At 42.0% G+C, this 18,956-nt stretch overlaps 2 protein-coding genes across 4 annotated transcripts in view; one reads left to right on the top strand and one right to left on the bottom strand.

Moving 5' to 3' along the window:
- Qin (tudor domain-containing protein qin) overlaps positions 1-18,956 on the bottom strand; it is a 228,711-nt gene that overhangs the window by 80,281 nt on the left and 129,474 nt on the right. The window lies entirely within an intron of this gene.
- Positions 94-16,640, top strand: LOC143342010 (uncharacterized). The gene is made up of 2 exons (XM_076765491.1): positions 94-397; positions 14,764-16,640. The coding sequence occupies exons 1-2, from the start codon at positions 94-96 to the stop codon at positions 15,108-15,110; spliced, it is 651 nt and encodes a 216-aa protein (XP_076621606.1). The 3' UTR covers positions 15,111-16,640.

The following is an 18,956-nucleotide window of genomic DNA, read 5'->3' as shown; positions in this document are numbered from 1 at the left end:
CAAAATGGCCAAGAAATTGCTCGAAGCTCTACATCTAATCAAGCAGTTATCTTTATAAAAATGGTCAATTCGAGTTCGAGCAGTTCGAGAACAATGCCTGGCCCAAAATGGCCACCGTGGCCAGTAAACGGCGATCGATTCACGTTTTTAATAGCCGTGGTTCGTGTTTCAGAGAGCGTGCGAGACACCGGAGGCGGCGTGGGTGACCAGGGGGGCGGCAAGGTGTCGAAAAGAGCGAAGCCCCTGAACCCGGACGAGGAGGACCACGACAACGACGACTACTACTACGAGGACGTGGATGAAAGAAACAATCCGACCAACGAGGCACCGGCCGTGCCGCCTGGATTCCTCAGTCCCTCTGTGCGGGAGTACCTCGATCTCGGTAAATCGATACCCGGTACGTAAACAAGATCATCTCGCGGAAAGTTGCCCCTTTGCGAGCTGTTGCTTCCCTCCTGTGCCTGTCTCCCATCCCCGCGCGGTTCCAGGAATTTCCTCTTTTCCCTCGGTCTCTTTCCAGTTGTCCCCCACCCCCATCTCCCGCCTCTTTCGCGCTTTTATCCTCCATCTGCTCTTAGTCGTTCAGGCGTTTTCGTAGTTCTTTTCGGGGCGTCGTTCTTTTGAAATCGCGACTGAAAGCGAACCGATCGGACACGGGGCGACGAAAATATCAGCAGAGACACCTTTTGTGACGAAGCGGCTGGACAGAGTTACAGGTGGATCGCGGGGGTGTATTTTGCAGACTGTATCGGAGAGCTTTGTAAGCACTCGGCTTGGTTATATTTGATTCTCCCGGGGCTGGATATCCCAACGTAGTTGCCTTTTCGCGATGGCTCCAAGTGGCTGCACGTGTATCTTGCGATTAGTATCTTTCGAGATGGTTGGTATTGCTGGATGAAAAGTATCTGCTCTTTTGTTATTGCTCGCGGGTTAAAACATTGTGGAATAATAAAGTTTATACGTACGGATCTCTTTGTACCGTACATTGTTACTTGAGGATTTCTCGACACCACATTCGATGTCAAGTTGTTATCTTTATACAAAATTTTTTTCTTAGAGATTAGAACGTATTTTAAAGTATACATCATGGTATTCACAAGCATAGATTTTGAAACTATCATTTTTTTTACTTACGATCACTTTTAATTACAGTGATATTTCATCATAGTCAATGTCTACGCGTAGTTATAATTATAATTATGATCGATGATGTGTCTTCCCTTTCACTCCGCGTCCTACGTTGTCAGAAGTTGACTTCGCGTATAATTATGGCTACAACGTGTATTTGGCTAACAAGCGACCTTCTGTGGCCGAATTTTTCTAGCTGGACTTCGTAATAACTAACTGTAGCCACCTGTGACCACTAACGAGGGTCTGAAGCGACAATTTTCACGTAATATTACAGGACATTAACGTACAGATCGTTGTGTAACATATAAAGTTTAAACGATAATTTTATTGCATATAACCAGTCATTGATTTTAAATGTTTGCATTATGAAAAAGTAAACATAAGAGTTCCCGCAACAATTTTACTGTTTTAAATCGTGAAAGAATTAGTTATTTCACTTTGGGGAATATTAATTGTTGCCAGGATCGAGTTTTCGTTTTGCACCTAATTTTGCAGTCGAAGCAAGGAACATTTTAACGACCCGCACAGTGTCGTACCAATAAATAGCACTGCAGAAACGAACAAAGAGGAAATTGCAAGGATTGTCAATCAGTTCCAAAGGGGTTAATGAAATTGGAAGGCAGATCAGCTCGCAGCGACGCTAATGAACGCCCTTAAACGCAATTTCCAGCCGCTGGAGATCGTAATAAAAACAATTTCAGCCGAAGCGGAACGAGAAGAATCGCGGCATACCTCGGCGAGCAATAATTGTCTATGTATCTACATCTTGTCTTTCGTTCCGCGTTTCCACAATTACATAAAGCGCTCGTTTAAACCGAGGAACTTGTCGAAAGGATCCAGCTCGCTAGTATTTCGTCGCGGAAAAAGGAGACAGGAAGAGACGAATTTATATACAGTGAGGTACAAAAGTATTCGCGCTGCGGTAACCGCGGACTTTGGAACGTCGATGCATATTTTTGTAAGATAAATATTATGCACCATGCACAAATATTGCGTTTTAATTAAGGTTTCGATTCGCGTGTACACTTTTTTAAATAACGACTCAATAAAAATACGGTACAATAACAATAATTGTAGATTGAAAAGTGTAGTTAAATCTGGAGGTAGAATATTGATTATTGCAATGCACAGATCGTTCAGTGACAATTGCATGGAAATATTTTTGTGCTCGTGGAGTTTCTTTGTAGTTTAAAAAGAGGTTCTTTTTCGAAGCATAAGCAAGTATTTACCAGAGAAGGAAATAATAGAGTTTAGACCAATCTCATTGCGGGGTTTATTTTATAAAAATATCGATCACTGTTCGTTGTCGAGACACAGCGAATAGTTCTGCGACACACTGTACATCGTTTCTCTCGTGAACGGCCAATTTCTTCAGCTTCCCTTTACGCTTCTTCAAAATTGTTCACGATGTTGCAAGATCTCGACAGCTCAAGGACCGTGTAAATATCGACGCTTCGTCGTCGATTTCTATTATTCCTTTAGTCAGACGCTATTCAATCGGCCGTTCAGAGTTAATTTTCTTTCTGTGAATTGCGTCAGACTTCTATTTCTAAACAATTTAATAATCGAGTGCATCGGCAGGAGCCGTATGCTGCGTACAAACTTGGAATATTCTTCCGTTCCAATGTTATTATATTCCGCTCGTACGTGCAATATACGCGCATGCAAATAACGCTCAACTTTTCGTACTTATTATCGTCGTGCATACTTCCCGTAAAATTACTAAAAAATATTATTCCCCGCAGAAATGCAGGAACTAGAACGTGCAATTTTCGTGGTTGTCTCGATCGACGAAGCGTAGATTGACCTTTGTCCACAATAAAAAATAAAAAGATATATGTAAAAAAAAAAAAAAAAAATAATAATAAGAAGCGTCGATCGATCGCGTTATTAATATTTAACCGTGTCCTGTTAAGTAGAAGTCACGCTAGTCTGCCTTCCATTAGCTTCTTTGAAGGTTTTTCCCTGACCTGACGTAACGCAGGGCCCGGACTTTTCTTCTCGCCCTTTGTGCAGGCGCACGCTCTTCACTTCGTCCCTCGATAATCGATCGATCGTGAAATATTCCCAGCCAGCACCGTTCCTGGCGGAAAATTCCTATAATGTAGTCTACGAAGGGTTGCTTCGAACCCCCTAACCCCCTCCATTTCTTCTCACCCTCCGTAAGCAGCCTTTAAACGAACGGCGGAAAAGAGAACGCTGCTGGAACGGATTTATGCGAATACGCGTGTAACGGCCGATTATAAAATTTACGCGGTAAATTAAATGTTATTAAGTGGAAGAGGCTCGCCTTTCTTCTGGCGCGACGCTGATACCGGCGACTTTAAAGTATGGCTACGGAGATAACGGGAAACGAGGTTAACACGTCCGCCGCTAAAGGCATTTTGCATGGCCGTTCCAACGCGTTCGAGGGTGAGATCGGCGCGACTCCACCGTAAAAATAAATCGGGAAAACTGTAAATAAAATTGCCTTTTACACCAGATTTTCCCTCAGCCGCGTCCGACCATCGCTCGCCGTTTCTACTTACGTCGACGTTCGGAGTCATAATTCCACAGGTGATTAATATTCAAAGTCGATTGTCTGTTTCACCTTTGTCGATTCATTAACCCTTTGCACTCGGAGACTTTTATTCGACTACCTACTATTAATTCAAACAAACTTTCTTACGAAATAGATAGTAAATACCCAAGTAAACGTATCTTTTTTTTACATTACCAAATTCTTTCTCCCTTCAGAGGGTACAGCAAAGTGCAAAGATTCTCAACGCCATAATTGATACGAATAATCAAGTCGTTGAGAATTTTCCTGTTCTTATTTTCTTTCCTCCGCTCCCGACGAACAATAATTTAATATTATAATATCCGATTGCGCTCCGTCGAGCGACAAAGGCTCTTAATAATCCTTCGAAACTATTTTTCTCGTCGCTCGATCCGATTAAACGACGTCCTAAGACGGATTTAAACGTTTCGATGATTCGGACGACCGCGCAGCGAGCACCGCGTTATGTCGATTATCGATCACGAATTCTGGGACAATGAAGGTGTTTGCAGCGGCGGTAGTCCACCGCAAATCGGTGCCACCGTCCCTCGAGCGTGTAACAGCCATTGCGACTAGGGGGTGTTACTGCAGGGGGGAGTGTACTTTCGTAATTCCTGTACCGGAGATACTGGGGATCGGCGAATTCGAGAAATTTTTGGCTACGCTCTAGTTTCGCCTCGGTAATTCGACTTTAAACAAAGAGGGGTACAACGTGGCCACGAAATATGCACGTTTTGAACGAGGGGAATGCCTGCTTTTATATCTAAAAATGCACAATGGCTGACTAGACTTCTAATAAAATAAGGAAAATTATTTTTATGGACTTTGATTATACGTTCTTATAAAAGTGTTTCTATTTCTGTTTTTTGCCTGCAAAAAATTTCTCGAACGTTTACAAATGTATATGCATGATATAATCATGGAATTTCGTCTAGGAAATAATTTAATTTTTTAATTTTTCGGATACGTGTGCGATTGAATAGAATTTGTCTGGAGCGTCTGACTATTACTTGATATTTCTACTTGTTTTTGAGTCTCACCCTCCTGCACGCGTTCTCTATGAATTTCGAAGACAATGATCCGTACGAAAAGTATTTATTTTATATTTTTTAGTGATTTTGATGTAGAATCACCTTTCCGTAAGAAATAAAAATACTTGATTTAAGTACGAGTGAATGATCTGATAAGTATTCTTACGGATGAAGGGTCGAAAACGTAACTGCATGTTTCGTTAGCTAATAATCGGGGTTTTCTGTTTCGCGAACCTACTAACCCATACAATGGAATATTAGTTGCGCTGTTAATCTTTCGTTTTAAGCTTGTAAACGATCGTATCGATTTCAACCCCATTCTGAGTGCTGTTTGCTTAAGCTCCTAAGACGCTTAAGCACAACAGTCAGTCGTAGGATAGCTCTGGCAAAGAAGTACCTTTCTACGATATCATCTATAAATCTTGGAATATTATTATAAAACTGATGGAAACTCTTTTCATCCTGAATTTTGATTAATCCCTTGGCTACGGTCAATTTCAACGCAAGCACAAATTGCGTGAGGAAAACTTTTTCACGCCTTGAGCAACACACACGTTTGAACGATTTTAGTAGTGAAAGGTTTAATTAATCCGAAGCAAAATTAAACTCTACTATTAATCTGTGCATGTGTAGGGATCATGATAGGTTTCGAGTCTACATTCTCCAAAAATCGCGAAACTATTTAAAACACCACTCCATTTATTTTCCACGTAGTTAAAAATACTGACCTATGACCACAGCAAAATGCAACTACGAACACAGCCAACCCGTAGACGTAAGTAGCAACAGTTTCCAACTAAAAGAGCAATCTACGTTCGACTGGAGTCGCCAGCTCTTCGAGGGAAGGTCAGAGGGGGTAGTCTAAAACGAGCCACCTTAAAAATGAACCCCGTGCAGCGAAACAGAGGGTAAAAAAGGGGTTGTGTTGAATCAATATGGTAGACTTCCTCTCATTGACTTAACGGGTTCTCTCAATTCCTCAAAGGGTAACGACGGAACCGACCTACCTCGACGTTTTCGTCCCCCACCTTCTGGCTACGGTTGCACCCCTCCCCGGGCACTCACAGATAAGATAATGAAATACTCGAGCCCGGGACGCGACCTCTGCACCACCAACGGCGGCGGTATTCAGCAGAAGCATTCCGGTTAGCTGCAGGACCTCGGAGGAAACAGGAACGGGGGCGGAAGAACAAGCTTCACTCTCCTTTTCCAGCGACTTCCTTCCTCCGATCGCGTTTCTCCTTCCTGGTCGAATCTAACCGTGGATTTCGTTCCGTGGGTTTTCGCGATGCACGACCGCCCCAGAGGGAGCATTCGTGCTCCAACCAGCCAGACAGAGGACGAAAACGCGCGAGAGAGTCCGCAGACCATCGGAAGAGGAGGTAACGCGAACGGGAGAGAAAGAGGGGAAGAGACGGGGAACCTCGTCCCATTCGCCTGACTGACTTTATGACGATGGCTGCCACGGGGAGACATAAAAGAGAGAAAGAGAGACAGTTCTGGCTGATGTATATCCCGGGCGTTCGTCCTTCATTTGCCAAACAGCAGGATAGCTTTTCTCCGTCGAAACGAAACGATCGCAAATCGGCTGGCGAACTTCCATCTTTCCGGGTATTTCTCCTCCCCGGTTTCGTCGGTCCTTGGAAGTTTGCACTTTGTTCTGGTGATATTCTGGGGAGATTTCCGGGAAAGAAGACGTCCTGTGTTTGGAGCAAACACTGCGTTTCCGGAACGGTACCGATCGTTAACGCGTTCTGGAATATTGTTGCACCCCTTTTCGACGAACGAGCTCGCGCTAACGAAAATTCTTTGGTAAATGTTTAATTCGATATCGATCCATAGTTCGGGGTCTTCGATAAATTCTTTGTAGGATTATCTTGATTCGATTAAGCAGAATCTCTTTCAATTTTGGAGTCGCCGTAAACCTGACTGCCAAATTGGGGCTGCAGGAATTAACTGTTGGCACGCATCCAAGCGTTTACGAAGTAATATAGGGAACATGTTCAGAAAACCTAAGTTTCGAAACGTAACAACCCAGGTTCTACCGTGTATCTATCGTATAGGAACTCCCGCTTCCAACAATGCTACATTTCGAAGAGTTATCAGAAACCTGATGAAAGTTTCAAGGCTCTCGCTAGCGTTGTGTTCGAAGCTTTCAAGTACAAGTGTTATTTTAGAAGCTCCATGATGCCTCGCGATGTATTGTAGTTAACTTTATCAACTAAGGACGCATCGATATAGTACTAGCAGCGAAATGTCGGAACTGTTTCCCAAAGAGGCACGTTTTTCATCCTGGAGACATCATCCATTCCCTTAAAACTAAGCAACAAATAAGAGCAACATACGAACTGGAAGATTTTAATTAATTTAGGTTTTCGAACACGTGTTATACGTCTCACTCTATCCGAGGTCGAGTGTGAACTCCAGTAATGGTGTCTTTAATTCGAAAAATGAAAACAACCCCTAAGACAAAATATTTGCGTGCATTTTAAACGGACACCGTATCTTGCTACTTCGAGTTACAAAGTGTACCTCCATTATGCGGAATTTGCTATTCAAATGGCGGTATCACGTTAAAGATAGCTGTTTCTTACCTCTTGCGAACGTCGACTGGATGCATGCAGGAAACTTTTACCTTTCTCAGCGAACATCGGAAAATTATTTCTTTCTTCGATTAGAACTTGACATTAAAATAAATAATTCAAAATGATCGTCTGTATAGTCCCTACCAGAATCATTGGGGGAAAAATTAGACACAACAAATATCGATTTTTTAAGACAATTTTCAACATTAAATCAGCATAGAATTTATACAGTGGACGAACAAAGTTTTTTAGATATACGGAACTTTTTTGCGTGCCTCTAATGTGTTCCAAAATGTCCGTTCGCAAGGGGGTAGCAAGTACGACGTCCTTTATGGCAGTTTTCAAAAGGATCCGATCTTCCTTCCTTTGTTACAATGGCTTCAGCCGATTTTTTACTTCAGGATATTTGGCGTCGAACCAAAAATCTTTGGCAACGCGACAACAGTTACATGTTCCATTTCTTTACTTTGGCTTCGATTTTACCCGGACCATTCTCCGAACTAGTCTTCTTGTCGACAACCTTGGAACCGCCATATTCCATGGAGACAGAGAAGCTTTCAGAGCAGAGGCATTACTTGCGAAATTATTTTCAAATTTATTGCGTTTACAATTTGCTTTACGATTTATTTTCGAGTAACTTGTTAATCTATTTCCAAAACGTGGTGTCTAAATATTCCGAAGACAACGTAAAGTATAGGAAACGGGAAATAAAAGATCGATCCGCGCGGGGCGTAAAAATTAGAAAGAGCACCGGAATCGTCTGAAACGCGCGGTCGGTTACGTATAAAAACGAACGACCGTCTCGAGGTAACGAGTCCAGAGATTGTGGGAAACACCGTGTTCTTAAGGCGAGGGAAAGCTCGTCGTTAAAAGCTTCCGGTATAAGCCTGGTTTCGCGCGACCTAAAAGAACGAAATAATTAGAACGATCGTCGACGCGTCGTGGCTCACGAATGGATGAAAAGAGGACGCGGGGATACGTTTCGCGGTGTCGACGCGGAACCCACCGAAGTTATAATTACCTGGACGACACCGTGCGAACATGGAACAAGAGAGACAGAGAGATAGAGGGAGAGGAGGAGGTAGAACAAAGGCAGAGGAAGCGATTGAAAAGGGAGAAGCAGGCGCGAGGAAGAGGAGAGCATAGAGGACGTTTATTCCGTGCGGGTACACGGAATCTCTTCCTGTGACAAAACAGGTCGGACAAGCGGGTGGAAGGTGCGAATTTCGTATGGATGTCACTGCGATACGGACAAGTTTGCGACCACGGTGGAAAGTGCACGTTCCGTCTCTATAGACTCGCGTTTCGTCTCTCTCTCTGGCTGTATTCTCGCACGTTCGTTGGCTCTGTTTCACGGGCGACAACAAGCGTATACCTGGTGCTCGGGTGAGATCCACGAGATGTGCCACGTGAAACTATGCTGCTCGTCGAATGAGATTCGAATAGCTATGGGGCAGAAACACCCGAGTACAGGGGGAGAAGATTGGGGTGGAAATCGAGGAAGGCTAGGGCCCCCATACTGATGCAAAGTTGTTTAGACGGACGACAGAGAGGGAGAAAAGTTTGCACGGTTGGTTATAATTCGCTAAGAAGCTTTGCCATCGGAGAAACGAGATCGCGAGCGACCCGCCAATAGTGTCGCTTTTAAGTAATCCTTCGCCAAAGCGTTTATTTTTCGGTGCTCGCGACGACCAGAATCGGGCACGTTAACCGGGGAACCAGAAACATTGAGGTTCTGCAATTTTTTTAATTATTAGCATCGAATCGAAGTTCGAAGTAAATTTAAACAATTTGTGAATCTTCAGTCTCCCTTACAAAACGTTCCTTTCAAAATTGATCCAAGACCTGGATACTAAATGATTCTTTGGTCCTCTAAGGTCGAGGTAAATTCAAACAATTTTTGAATCTTCAGTCTCCCTTACAAAACGTTTCTTTTAAAATTGATCCAAGACTTGGATACCAAATGGTCTCTTGGCCCCCTAAGTTCGACGTAAATTTAAACAATTTTTAAATCTCCAGACTCTCTTAGTAACGTTAATGAGTACAAAATTTTTTAAAATTGAACTTGGTATCCAAGACTCGGAGTGTCATATGGTGGACGAGACCAAATTGGATAAATCTCTTTGGACTAGTTTCGAAATAAAAAATTGTGTCTCACAGCGGACAACGAGCGCCTAAGTATTCCAATTAAGCAGGTTTCCCGGGAAAGTCTCAAAGTCTCGCTGTCGAAATGATTGATGTCCCCCCATTGTACGCGTCGCGAGTCGATGAAATCCCTTGAAATATTCGTTAATGGATGGGTCTGGTAACGAGAAACATTATTGGTAGGCGCATTACAGACGGAACGCGTCGCAGACTATAATCGCGAAAAAGGAGACACAACAAGGAGCTTTCCCTTCAAACGTATCGGGGCAACAGGAGGGGGAAAAGAGGAACACGAAAAAAACGAACGTATTTCCATGCGAGATCGTAATTGTCCGCGATGATAATAATGAGAAGGATCGACCAAAGAGGCAAAAGTATCGTCACGACTCGTTAGGTGGAATTTGTTCGTGGGAGAGAGAGAGGAAGAAAGAACGAAGAATACTGCACAAAGGAGACGCGAGGAGGCGGAGAAATTTGTAGGAAAATGCGCTTTAATTCGAGTGCGCGAATTTTGTTTATTCCGGCCCAACAACTCGAGACTGTTTCTTTAGGTGAGCTTCTTCCTTGTAGATACTTGGATATTTGCTTCTGCTTTCCATTCGTACGACTTTGAATTCCTGTGATCAAGGATCGACAGAAGTCGTTTCAAAATTAAAAGTTTGATGACAGACACAAGTATTATATCTTTGAAGATAATTTTAAATTAATTTTTCAGACCTCCAATGCACGATTTAGTAGTGGATGAGGACTCGACTCAAAGAAAATTCCATTTTAGACTACCGTGACCCATCGAGTTATCCGAATTGTGCTGTTCGTTCGCGTTCTTTATCGGTCCAATAATTAACCCACTGGGTTAAAGGTAGTAAGGTTCGAAAAAATGACGAAGAAGTCACGGTTCGAAGCGGAACGTTGCCTCGAGACGAGCCGTAGCGAAGCCGCTATAAAAGTGCAAGGAGGAATGTCTTCGTCAGGAATACCGGCGTTCCTCTAATTTCGTTGCACGGTCGGACGGTTCGAAATGAAATTTCGCACGCAACCGAAGCGGATGACGAGCATCCTTGCAAAATACGGGGAACATTTTTACGACGGAACAAAGTTTTCCCCCGGGCGAGCAGGGAGAAGTCTTTACGCTCTGTATTTACGGGCCAGGCCGTCGTAAATCCGCGGCGCCAACGCGCTGGCACCCCGAGCATCCGGCCTGATTAACCCTTTGGAAAGTGAGAGACATGTAATTACCCCGAGTCTTATCCCAGATAACACGATCGTTAATTCGAACCTGCGCCCCTGGGACCCGGGGGAGGAAACTTTTAACCTTTCGTCATACGTGATCCTTCTCTTTCGCGCTAGGATCTATTCCTTCGATTCGAACGCGTTAGGATTATGTACTGTGCGTTCACGAGAAGTTGGTTAGGGGAGTACACTTCGCTTGCTCCACCCACAGAGTGGGGAACCAATCAGACTCACGTTCCTTTCACTAGCCAACTTCTCGTGGAGGCACAATACATCGTTCGTAAGCACAGTCCTGTGACCGTAGTTTCACACAATATTAACTCTTCGAATTTATACAGTGGATCTAGGAATCTTGTAGCGTATTTTTATATTTGTGAAAAAAATTAGTTATCGTATTGTGTATCATCTTTCTATGACGTAACATCTGTAACAAGTAGTAGAAAGTTGTAGTTTATCGTTTGAGATTAAACGTTCCGTGACCGTAGTTTCATACAATATTAACTCTTCGAATTCATTCGAACTCTTTCGGATCTAGAAATCTTGTAGCGTATTTTTATATTTGTGGAAAAATTATCCTATCGTGTACCATCTTTTCTATGATGTAACACCAGTAAAAATTAGTAGAAAGCTGTAGTTTATCGTGTGAGATTAAAAGTAACCCTTCGAATTTATACAGTGATAGAAATCTTGTAGAATATTTTCATATTTGTGAAAAAATTATCGTATTGTGTACCATCTATTCTATGACGTAACACCTGTAAGAGTTAGTAGAAAGCTGTAGTCTGTCGTTTGAGATTAAAAGTGGTAAAATTTCCCATAGGATCGACGATTTTAGTTATGTGGAGTAATTTTAATAAACGGTCGAATCGCCATCATCGTCCACGATCGCCCAGTATCCACGAGGCGTACTTTTTCCTAAGGCTGCGTAATCCCGAGATAAAGATCGCCAAATTAAGCTAATATGGCGACATAATTGCCCGGCGGTACACGGTTCCCTTTCACGAAGTTTCTCCTTCATGACAGCCGAAACGTTTCCAATGGGATTGGCGTCGGGGGATCGTGAAGGCCAATGGAGTCGCTCGACGCAATTTTCCTCTTTCCATCGCGTGAATAATTGATTACGATCACGTGTCCGGTTCAGAAAAGAAATTTGGTTTACCGAAAGAATATTTGTAGCCACAACAAAATTACACCAATTCTTTCAAGATGAAAATTAAACTTGGAATTAAAAAAAATCAAAAGATAGATACAAAAATGTTTCCAAGTTCGAAGTCACGGATTTTCCAGTGATACGCTTGTTTAATTCCTTGACGTACGATTTAATTCTAAATAATTTTTTAAACGTGTACTATTTAAGTTAAATTTGTTCGTACAAGGAATGGCCACGAAAAAGAATAGATTTAAATTAAAAATGTGTTGATTTTAATATGTAAGATCTGATGACGGGCGAGTGGCCCCATGATTGTGAAAATTGACATCAAGAACTTGTACAGTAAGAGGTTAATTCTATGAATATAGAATAATACAAGAGCCACGAGGAGTCTTTAATTTCTTTTGGCTAGTAACGTTCAGGATAAAGTAATCGGTATAAGTTTGGATCCAGCAGGGACCGCCAAACAGTGGCAGTCAAACGCGTCGAGCAATCATTTTCAAATCACGCGACGTCAATTTGCGATGATCGGTGCATGGCTAAACACCTCGTTACCGGTCTGTACTTGCATTGTTTAAGTAGGAGACGTGGTTATACAGTTGGCAGCCGGCGACGAACGTCGATACCTAGCAGGGGGCCTGCTTTGTACAGGTAATACAGGCGTCAGGTGAGTCGAACACGTACGGTGCATCTCGCCCCTTGGCATTTCCAGCGATTAATCGAGGATACATCTAACCGTAGTAGTCTGAGGAAGGGGCTTTGCTCACGATCCAGTCTATCCGCTCACGGAAATCATGCAGCTGGAAGCGGATCGGTTTTGGGAAAGGGACGATCACGAGGCTTCTCCTTGTCTTCGCCAACTATCGCCGCAATCGTCCTGTATCCTGTTATATCGGTTAATGAGATTTCCGCGTGAAACTACGGTTCTGGCCGTCTCCCTTCACCTGAATAACCATTCCTATTGGAAATCGACGATCCGATCCGGACGGGGGGATGAAACAACTTTTCTAACGATTCAACACCTTCTTTTTTTAACGTTACAAAAATTCTCGTTCGCATAAGAGGAGAGGAATTATTTTAAAACAGCTAAGGGAACGTGTAACCGGAATAAATTCTATCGCTCGTCTCGTTACTGGCGCACGGAGAAAATATCTGGTGGCTCGTTCGGAAGGAAATACGAACTATAAACCGAACACGACCACGATCGAGGACGTTAACTTATTTTTGTTCGCTGCGCTGGATTGCCTTCGCGAAATTCTTTCGACAACGGAGGCCAGGGAACCTTGGAAGTCGAGTGGATAGAAAAGTCTTAAATTCGTTTAAGGAGGAAAAATCGTTTGCCATGCGATTTCTACGTCGATTGCCTTGCACAGAATAAGCAGAACATTGGTCCGAGAAAAAAGGAAAATTTTAGCAGAGGGAATATACTGATTTTCGAATGCGCGAGGAAAAGGAAGGGAAACAAGCGTATATATTTTAGATTGAAGAATGGGTACCCCCGTCAATGCTGTTTTGAAAAATTGCCTCCTGCGTCTTGGCGACAATGATCTGCGGTTAATGGGGTTGTGCTCCAGATGCTTGTTCACGCGGACGGGAAATTTAATCGAACAATTTTTCATACTCATGTCAGTTGACTAGTTCCTATGACCTTGAATCATTGCTGGCAAACTGATATAAGAAGTAAATTCTTTAAAACGGTTTATAAAATAAACTATGCTTATACTATTGCGAGTTATATTGTTCTCAGTTTATTTCACGAGCGATATTTACTGTAAATCTTACATTAATTATTACCGGTTTAATGATCTTGGCTATTAAAGCCTGCAGAAATATTAAGATATATTAAGCAGCGTATGAAAGGTTACGTAAGAACAATAAGTCTGCAGTCTTCCGGTTTTATAAAAAATGTTCGAATGTCCGTCGGCGTGAATACAATGTAAACGGGCGAATATTCCCAGGAAGGCAACTCTTCCTTAATGTGTGAGAGCCTCAAAATGTAATAACGGAGACCCTGCGTTTATTAATGAATTCCGTATTCAAATAACGTTTCAGTTCAGTTCCTGGTGATGTATAATATTTGCATGCTAAAAGGGGGCAAATTATAGAATTGTAAATAAAGGAATATATTAAATATATACAGATAACGATGAAAGTGAGTCGAAGAATGGAGGAAGTGAATTGTATTATAGAATTGCAGGTCTTAAATATGATGACATTCTAGCTATTGTTCCTAATAATATATTAAACACGATACATCGAACTTTAAATTTGATACACTTCATTTCGAAACGAGATTTCTCAAAAGTTCTAAGAGTCAGTTATATTTCACACATAAAATTCTAAAAAATGTACTTAGGCGGACATCACTGTATTCTATTAACCCTTAAATGGATTATTGGGACTCCACAAGTTTAAATTAATAATTATTTAATGTATGTCAATGTAATTATTTGAAAACTTATGCAATCCTCCATTAGTTCATTATTCTTTAAATGCTTTGAGGGAAAGTTGATTTCCAGTTACCAATTTGGCAAAGATCAACATGAAGTAAAATAATTTAATTGAGATTGAGAATCCACTTAACCCTCAAATTTTTAATTTTTACCGAAAAAAAAATATTCATTAAGAATATAATATCACTATACCCACTCTGCATACTGTATCATTTTTTAAACAGATAAATCGAGTAAAAAACCAGTGCAATACCAGTTACTCATCTATAAGAATATCTTGTTAGCAAGAATAAATCTCCGAAAGAATTTAATTTAATTTTATATACTTCGTTTGAATGGACCAAGGTAATGTGGCATACAGCCAAAAATAAAACTTTCACTACGGTTAACACTTTGATTAGTAGTTAAAGACAGACATGAGACTACATTTAAGGGTTGAGGGTTAAATTTTTAAAAAATCCTATAAAGTTTCTCTGACAATTTTCTCTGTAATTTTCAGGTCGACCAGGAACGGACTACCCGGTGCTGGGCAAGGTGCCTTACACGAACTTTTACTGCGACGACCAGCCCTACCCGGGTTTCTTCGCGGACGTGGAGACGAGATGCCAGGCCTGGCACTATTGCGACATAGACGGTCGACAGGCGACGTTTCTGTGCCCGAACGGGACGCAGTTCAGTCAAGCCGTGTTCGTTTGCGACTGGTGGTTCAACGTGAGGTGCGAGCTCAGTCCTAAGCTGTACGCCATTAATAGCAGGCTTTACGGACGACCCACCGAGAGCCCGACGAGACCGCACCGTCTGATCACCAAGGAGCTGTTGGAGAATATTTTCGTGAGACGAAAATGAGCGGACACGCCGCGAGATACTCTTCCTAAGCATCGAGCGGTCAGCTCGATCTCGTAGAAACTAGATCACGACGCAGGCTGGACAGCGTTTCCTGTCGACGGAGTCGGTGTCCCAGGTAGCTGGGACACGGAACGACCGAAGTGGGGGAGGCAAACATTCGCCCGGAGAAAGAAATTTATCCGGTTAATAAAAGGAGAGCAGAGACCCGTATCCGAACGACTGCGGATAGATGGGTGATCGATACGATAGCGACGTTCCGCAGGAAATATTAGCGTCCCCGGGAAATTAATCACGCGAGACTGGTCGAAGGGTCGTTCGAGCACCGATGAGTACTCGAACCGGAGGAGGAATAAATGTTCGTCGTTAAAGAATCGAAGAGAAAGAGAGAGAAGCACCTCCCGCGCTGGTAAAAGGTGGACATCCGTCCAGAATCTTCGAACCCTTGGGGGGTGGTTTGACGTGTAAAGCGTGGCTACACGTTTGGGAACCCTCGGCGTGGTCCTCGATCGTCGATGGGATCGCGTTCGGGACCGTGGAGACGTCAGAGTCTTCTCCACCCTTCTCTGGTCGTCTCTCCGGCTCGTGAAAACGAAGAGTCGATCTTTACGGGGACCGGAAGTGGTCGAGCACCTGTGCTGGAGAAGCAACTCCGGGTCCGTCATCGATCGTGAACGCGAATGTCATTATAAATACGCGGGTGCTTCGATAGAGACTTCGGTGGAACGCGTTCAATGCCGATGGACGTTTACTTAATTTAGAATTACGGTTCACAGTCGCTGGAGCACTGACTTTTACCACGAATAGACGAGACTAGGAACGAAATTTTAGCGAAATCTCAGTGGAGTGTGTTTTCTACGACGTTGGTCTCGTGTAATAATCCTATCTGTATTCCATTTAACATTGGTAACTAGGAGAAAGTATGTATATAGAATAAATTCTGTTCTCGTCTTATCAAACATATTTTAATATCTATACCGAGTATACTCCGTGGAACAAAAAGGAAGAGATTCTCCTATTTTAATTGTAAAAGGCGAAGTAAATAAATTAACGTTTCGTGTCGAAAGGCGGTAATAAAAATGGCTTGTTCGATGCAGGTGGAAATTCTATAAGCGGTGCGTTATTTTGTATATTGTTATCCATTACTGGCAGATCAAAATGACTTCGTTTGGGTGTTATTTGCTTAAACAACGAGCATCGTTTGCGATGCATCGTGCATGCAGCCATTTGATCAGCTTATGTCTTACAATCGCGCGGGTATTGCGTAATTGCTTCGCGCTAGCCCGAAGGCCTGACGCTTCAGTTGGCAACGAACCAATTGACGATCGGTCATACGTGCAACAATTGCGATTACACGTGGAACGATCGCGATTATACGCGCAATAATGGAACCGGGGAAATTGTTGTGCCGTGGCAAACAACTCGACGCACCCGCGCACTCTCGCGAAAAGTGTATTATAAACGGGGAATAAGGGAAAATCGGCCGAACGGTCGACAAATATGTTTCAATGCCTGTTATTCGAATCACCGATAATCGCCACGAACGCGTTACTTAATTTTAAAGACGCTGCTACGGTGAATAACATTCATTACGGAAGACAGAAAATCGTAACGTGATTATTTTTGAAAAATAACCTTCTAACTGTATCGATCCTGATGAAAGAAATCGTAACTAACAGTTGTCATGAAGAGATCGTTAGCCACAGTACTGCTTCAAAGTCACAGTGACACGTATTGATTAAAAGATTGTATCAGACTGAAAACGTATGATCTCAGAGTCACGCGGGATCAAAAAGATAGGAAATTATTAGGCTACGGTAGAACGTTTAATGGCGTCATGGATGTTCCTCGTATCGCCACAAAGTACAGTAATATTGTAGTTTTTATTCAAAATTGAAATCTCTCTTCAAGTGTGATATTTGATATGTATTACGTTTCTAATTTCAAAGAGGAAAATTTTGACAACAGTTTCTGGTCCCATAAAGTATATACAGTAAAATAACAGAAAAAAAAAACAAAAAGGTCAAAGACATGATTGGTGTGTCGTAAAAAAAAATAAAAATATGTTGAAATTTATTTTTTCTTCTTTTCTAGGTTATTTTCTTTTATCGTACCTTTTTCTCTTGGACTATGGGAGTCTCTGTCCACCAAATAAAAATCAATATACGATACAGTAATGTATTAAAATGGAAAAAACGTGTGGCAAACGAATAGCTTTAGAAAAATATTCTTTCTAAAATACGAACCGTTTCGATGGGGGGGGGGGGGGGGCTAACAAACGAACTGTCAATAATTGTTCCACGATAGGAACTCATTCTAAACGCACAAAAATTATACCCGGAGAGAGAGTAAAACTCGAACAACGTGTTCGCGTCAGCACGGCCAAAAGTCAATGCTTTCAAGAATCGATATCCGCTAATACAATTGTGCACGCACGGCGAACCGAACGAAATACGACAACGACAGGTTTGTCGGCAATTAGTAATGGCGTGTCGTTCGATCGCGATATATTGTGTGCTCGGGCTGTCGCTTGAAAGCGATCGTCGCGTGACCAATTTCTCTTTTCATCGATACTTCCGTCAGAATGCTGTTACTTGTTATGCCTCGTGGTTCACTATAGTATTTACAGTCTAAGAATAACCGTGCAACAACATTTGACGTCCAAAATTTACTCGAACGCTATAGAAACACGCTACGAAGTCTAATTTCCAAATAAGAATCTTCACAGTATTCTTTTCAATAAATTTGATTAAAAGCAGCAATCTATCTTATTAGAAATAATCTTACGTTTCTACCTCATTTCTAGCTTTCCTCCAAGTAATTTATCTTCACATTTATCCATATGGTGGAAGATTTTCTTGGCAATATCTTAATATTATTAATTTTATTGATTCGCGCGACGTTTAATCCGTGACAATGTCTCTTAATTTCTCTTGACACGTATTAATTAATCTCGGGTAATTTTGTATGTCGATCATCTGTCGAAATAATTATTTTATCTTACATTGTAACTAAGGTATCGAGAAGGAACTCTGAACTCTGAACTCTTTTTTCCTGGAGAAAATTTGGAATCGAGATCGAGACGTAGGGTTATTTCTAATAAAGTAGATATTCGATAAACGTTCGAGAAGATGGTGGAGACAGTTTCTCGAAAATTGCAAGGACGAGTCTGCAAATTGAAGTTGAAATTCGAATTTAATAGAACGGACAGTAGACCCTACGCGAAATCAAAGTAAATTAGTTTCAAAAGTTTCCGATGGAATGTATCATTAATGAGAGACGCCGCCCTTTAGTAGCCATTCGCTAATGAGGAACGGTTAACGAAGAAAATTGCTGAATAATTAAAAGTTGCTTTGGTTGAAAATTATGCGATTCTCAGTTGGCACGCGCTAGCCCGAAAAACTGGCGTTCCGTTAAGTTCGTGAAATCTTTCGCCTTCGCGAAAACGATGAAATTTATTTCTCGTCTCGTCTTTCGGTCGCAAAGAAACGAGACTGACAGGTGAATCGGTCCAGAGAACGATGGAGGAGGGGGAGAAAAAAATAGAAATAAAAAAACGAAGATGGTAACGAACGAATAAATAAAGTTCTAGCTTACGCTTTAATTGTCCTTAATTCAAAGGACGCGCTAACTAGAGGCCGCAAAATTAATAATAAAATATTCCGCCGGTATATAATTCAGTCATGCGCGTGATGCAATTAGTTCTAAAACTCTTTCGGCCTGAGTGCTGTAATTATCCGTCGGCGTTCATAAAATTCTGATTAACTTCGCGACCGGTTGTATCAAAAAATAGTATCGAAGTAACTTTCCTGGTATAAAGTGTCGTTAACCGTGGAATAAAAAATCCAA

Source organism: Colletes latitarsis, chromosome 5 (genome assembly GCF_051014445.1).
Source record: "Colletes latitarsis isolate SP2378_abdomen chromosome 5, iyColLati1, whole genome shotgun sequence".
NCBI lineage: Eukaryota > Metazoa > Arthropoda > Insecta > Hymenoptera > Colletidae > Colletes > Colletes latitarsis.
The sequence above is the reverse complement of the archived record's forward strand: the minus strand, read 5'-3'. Positions and strand labels throughout refer to the sequence as shown.

Coding starts and splice junctions, on each gene's coding strand:
- LOC143342010 (XM_076765491.1), top strand. CDS start 94: ATGCCTGGCCCAAAATGGCCACCGTGGCCAGTAAACGGCGATCGATTC. Junction 398..14,763: donor TCTCGGTAAATCGATACCCG/GTACGTAAACAA, acceptor TGTAATTTTCAG/GTCGACCAGGAACGGACTAC.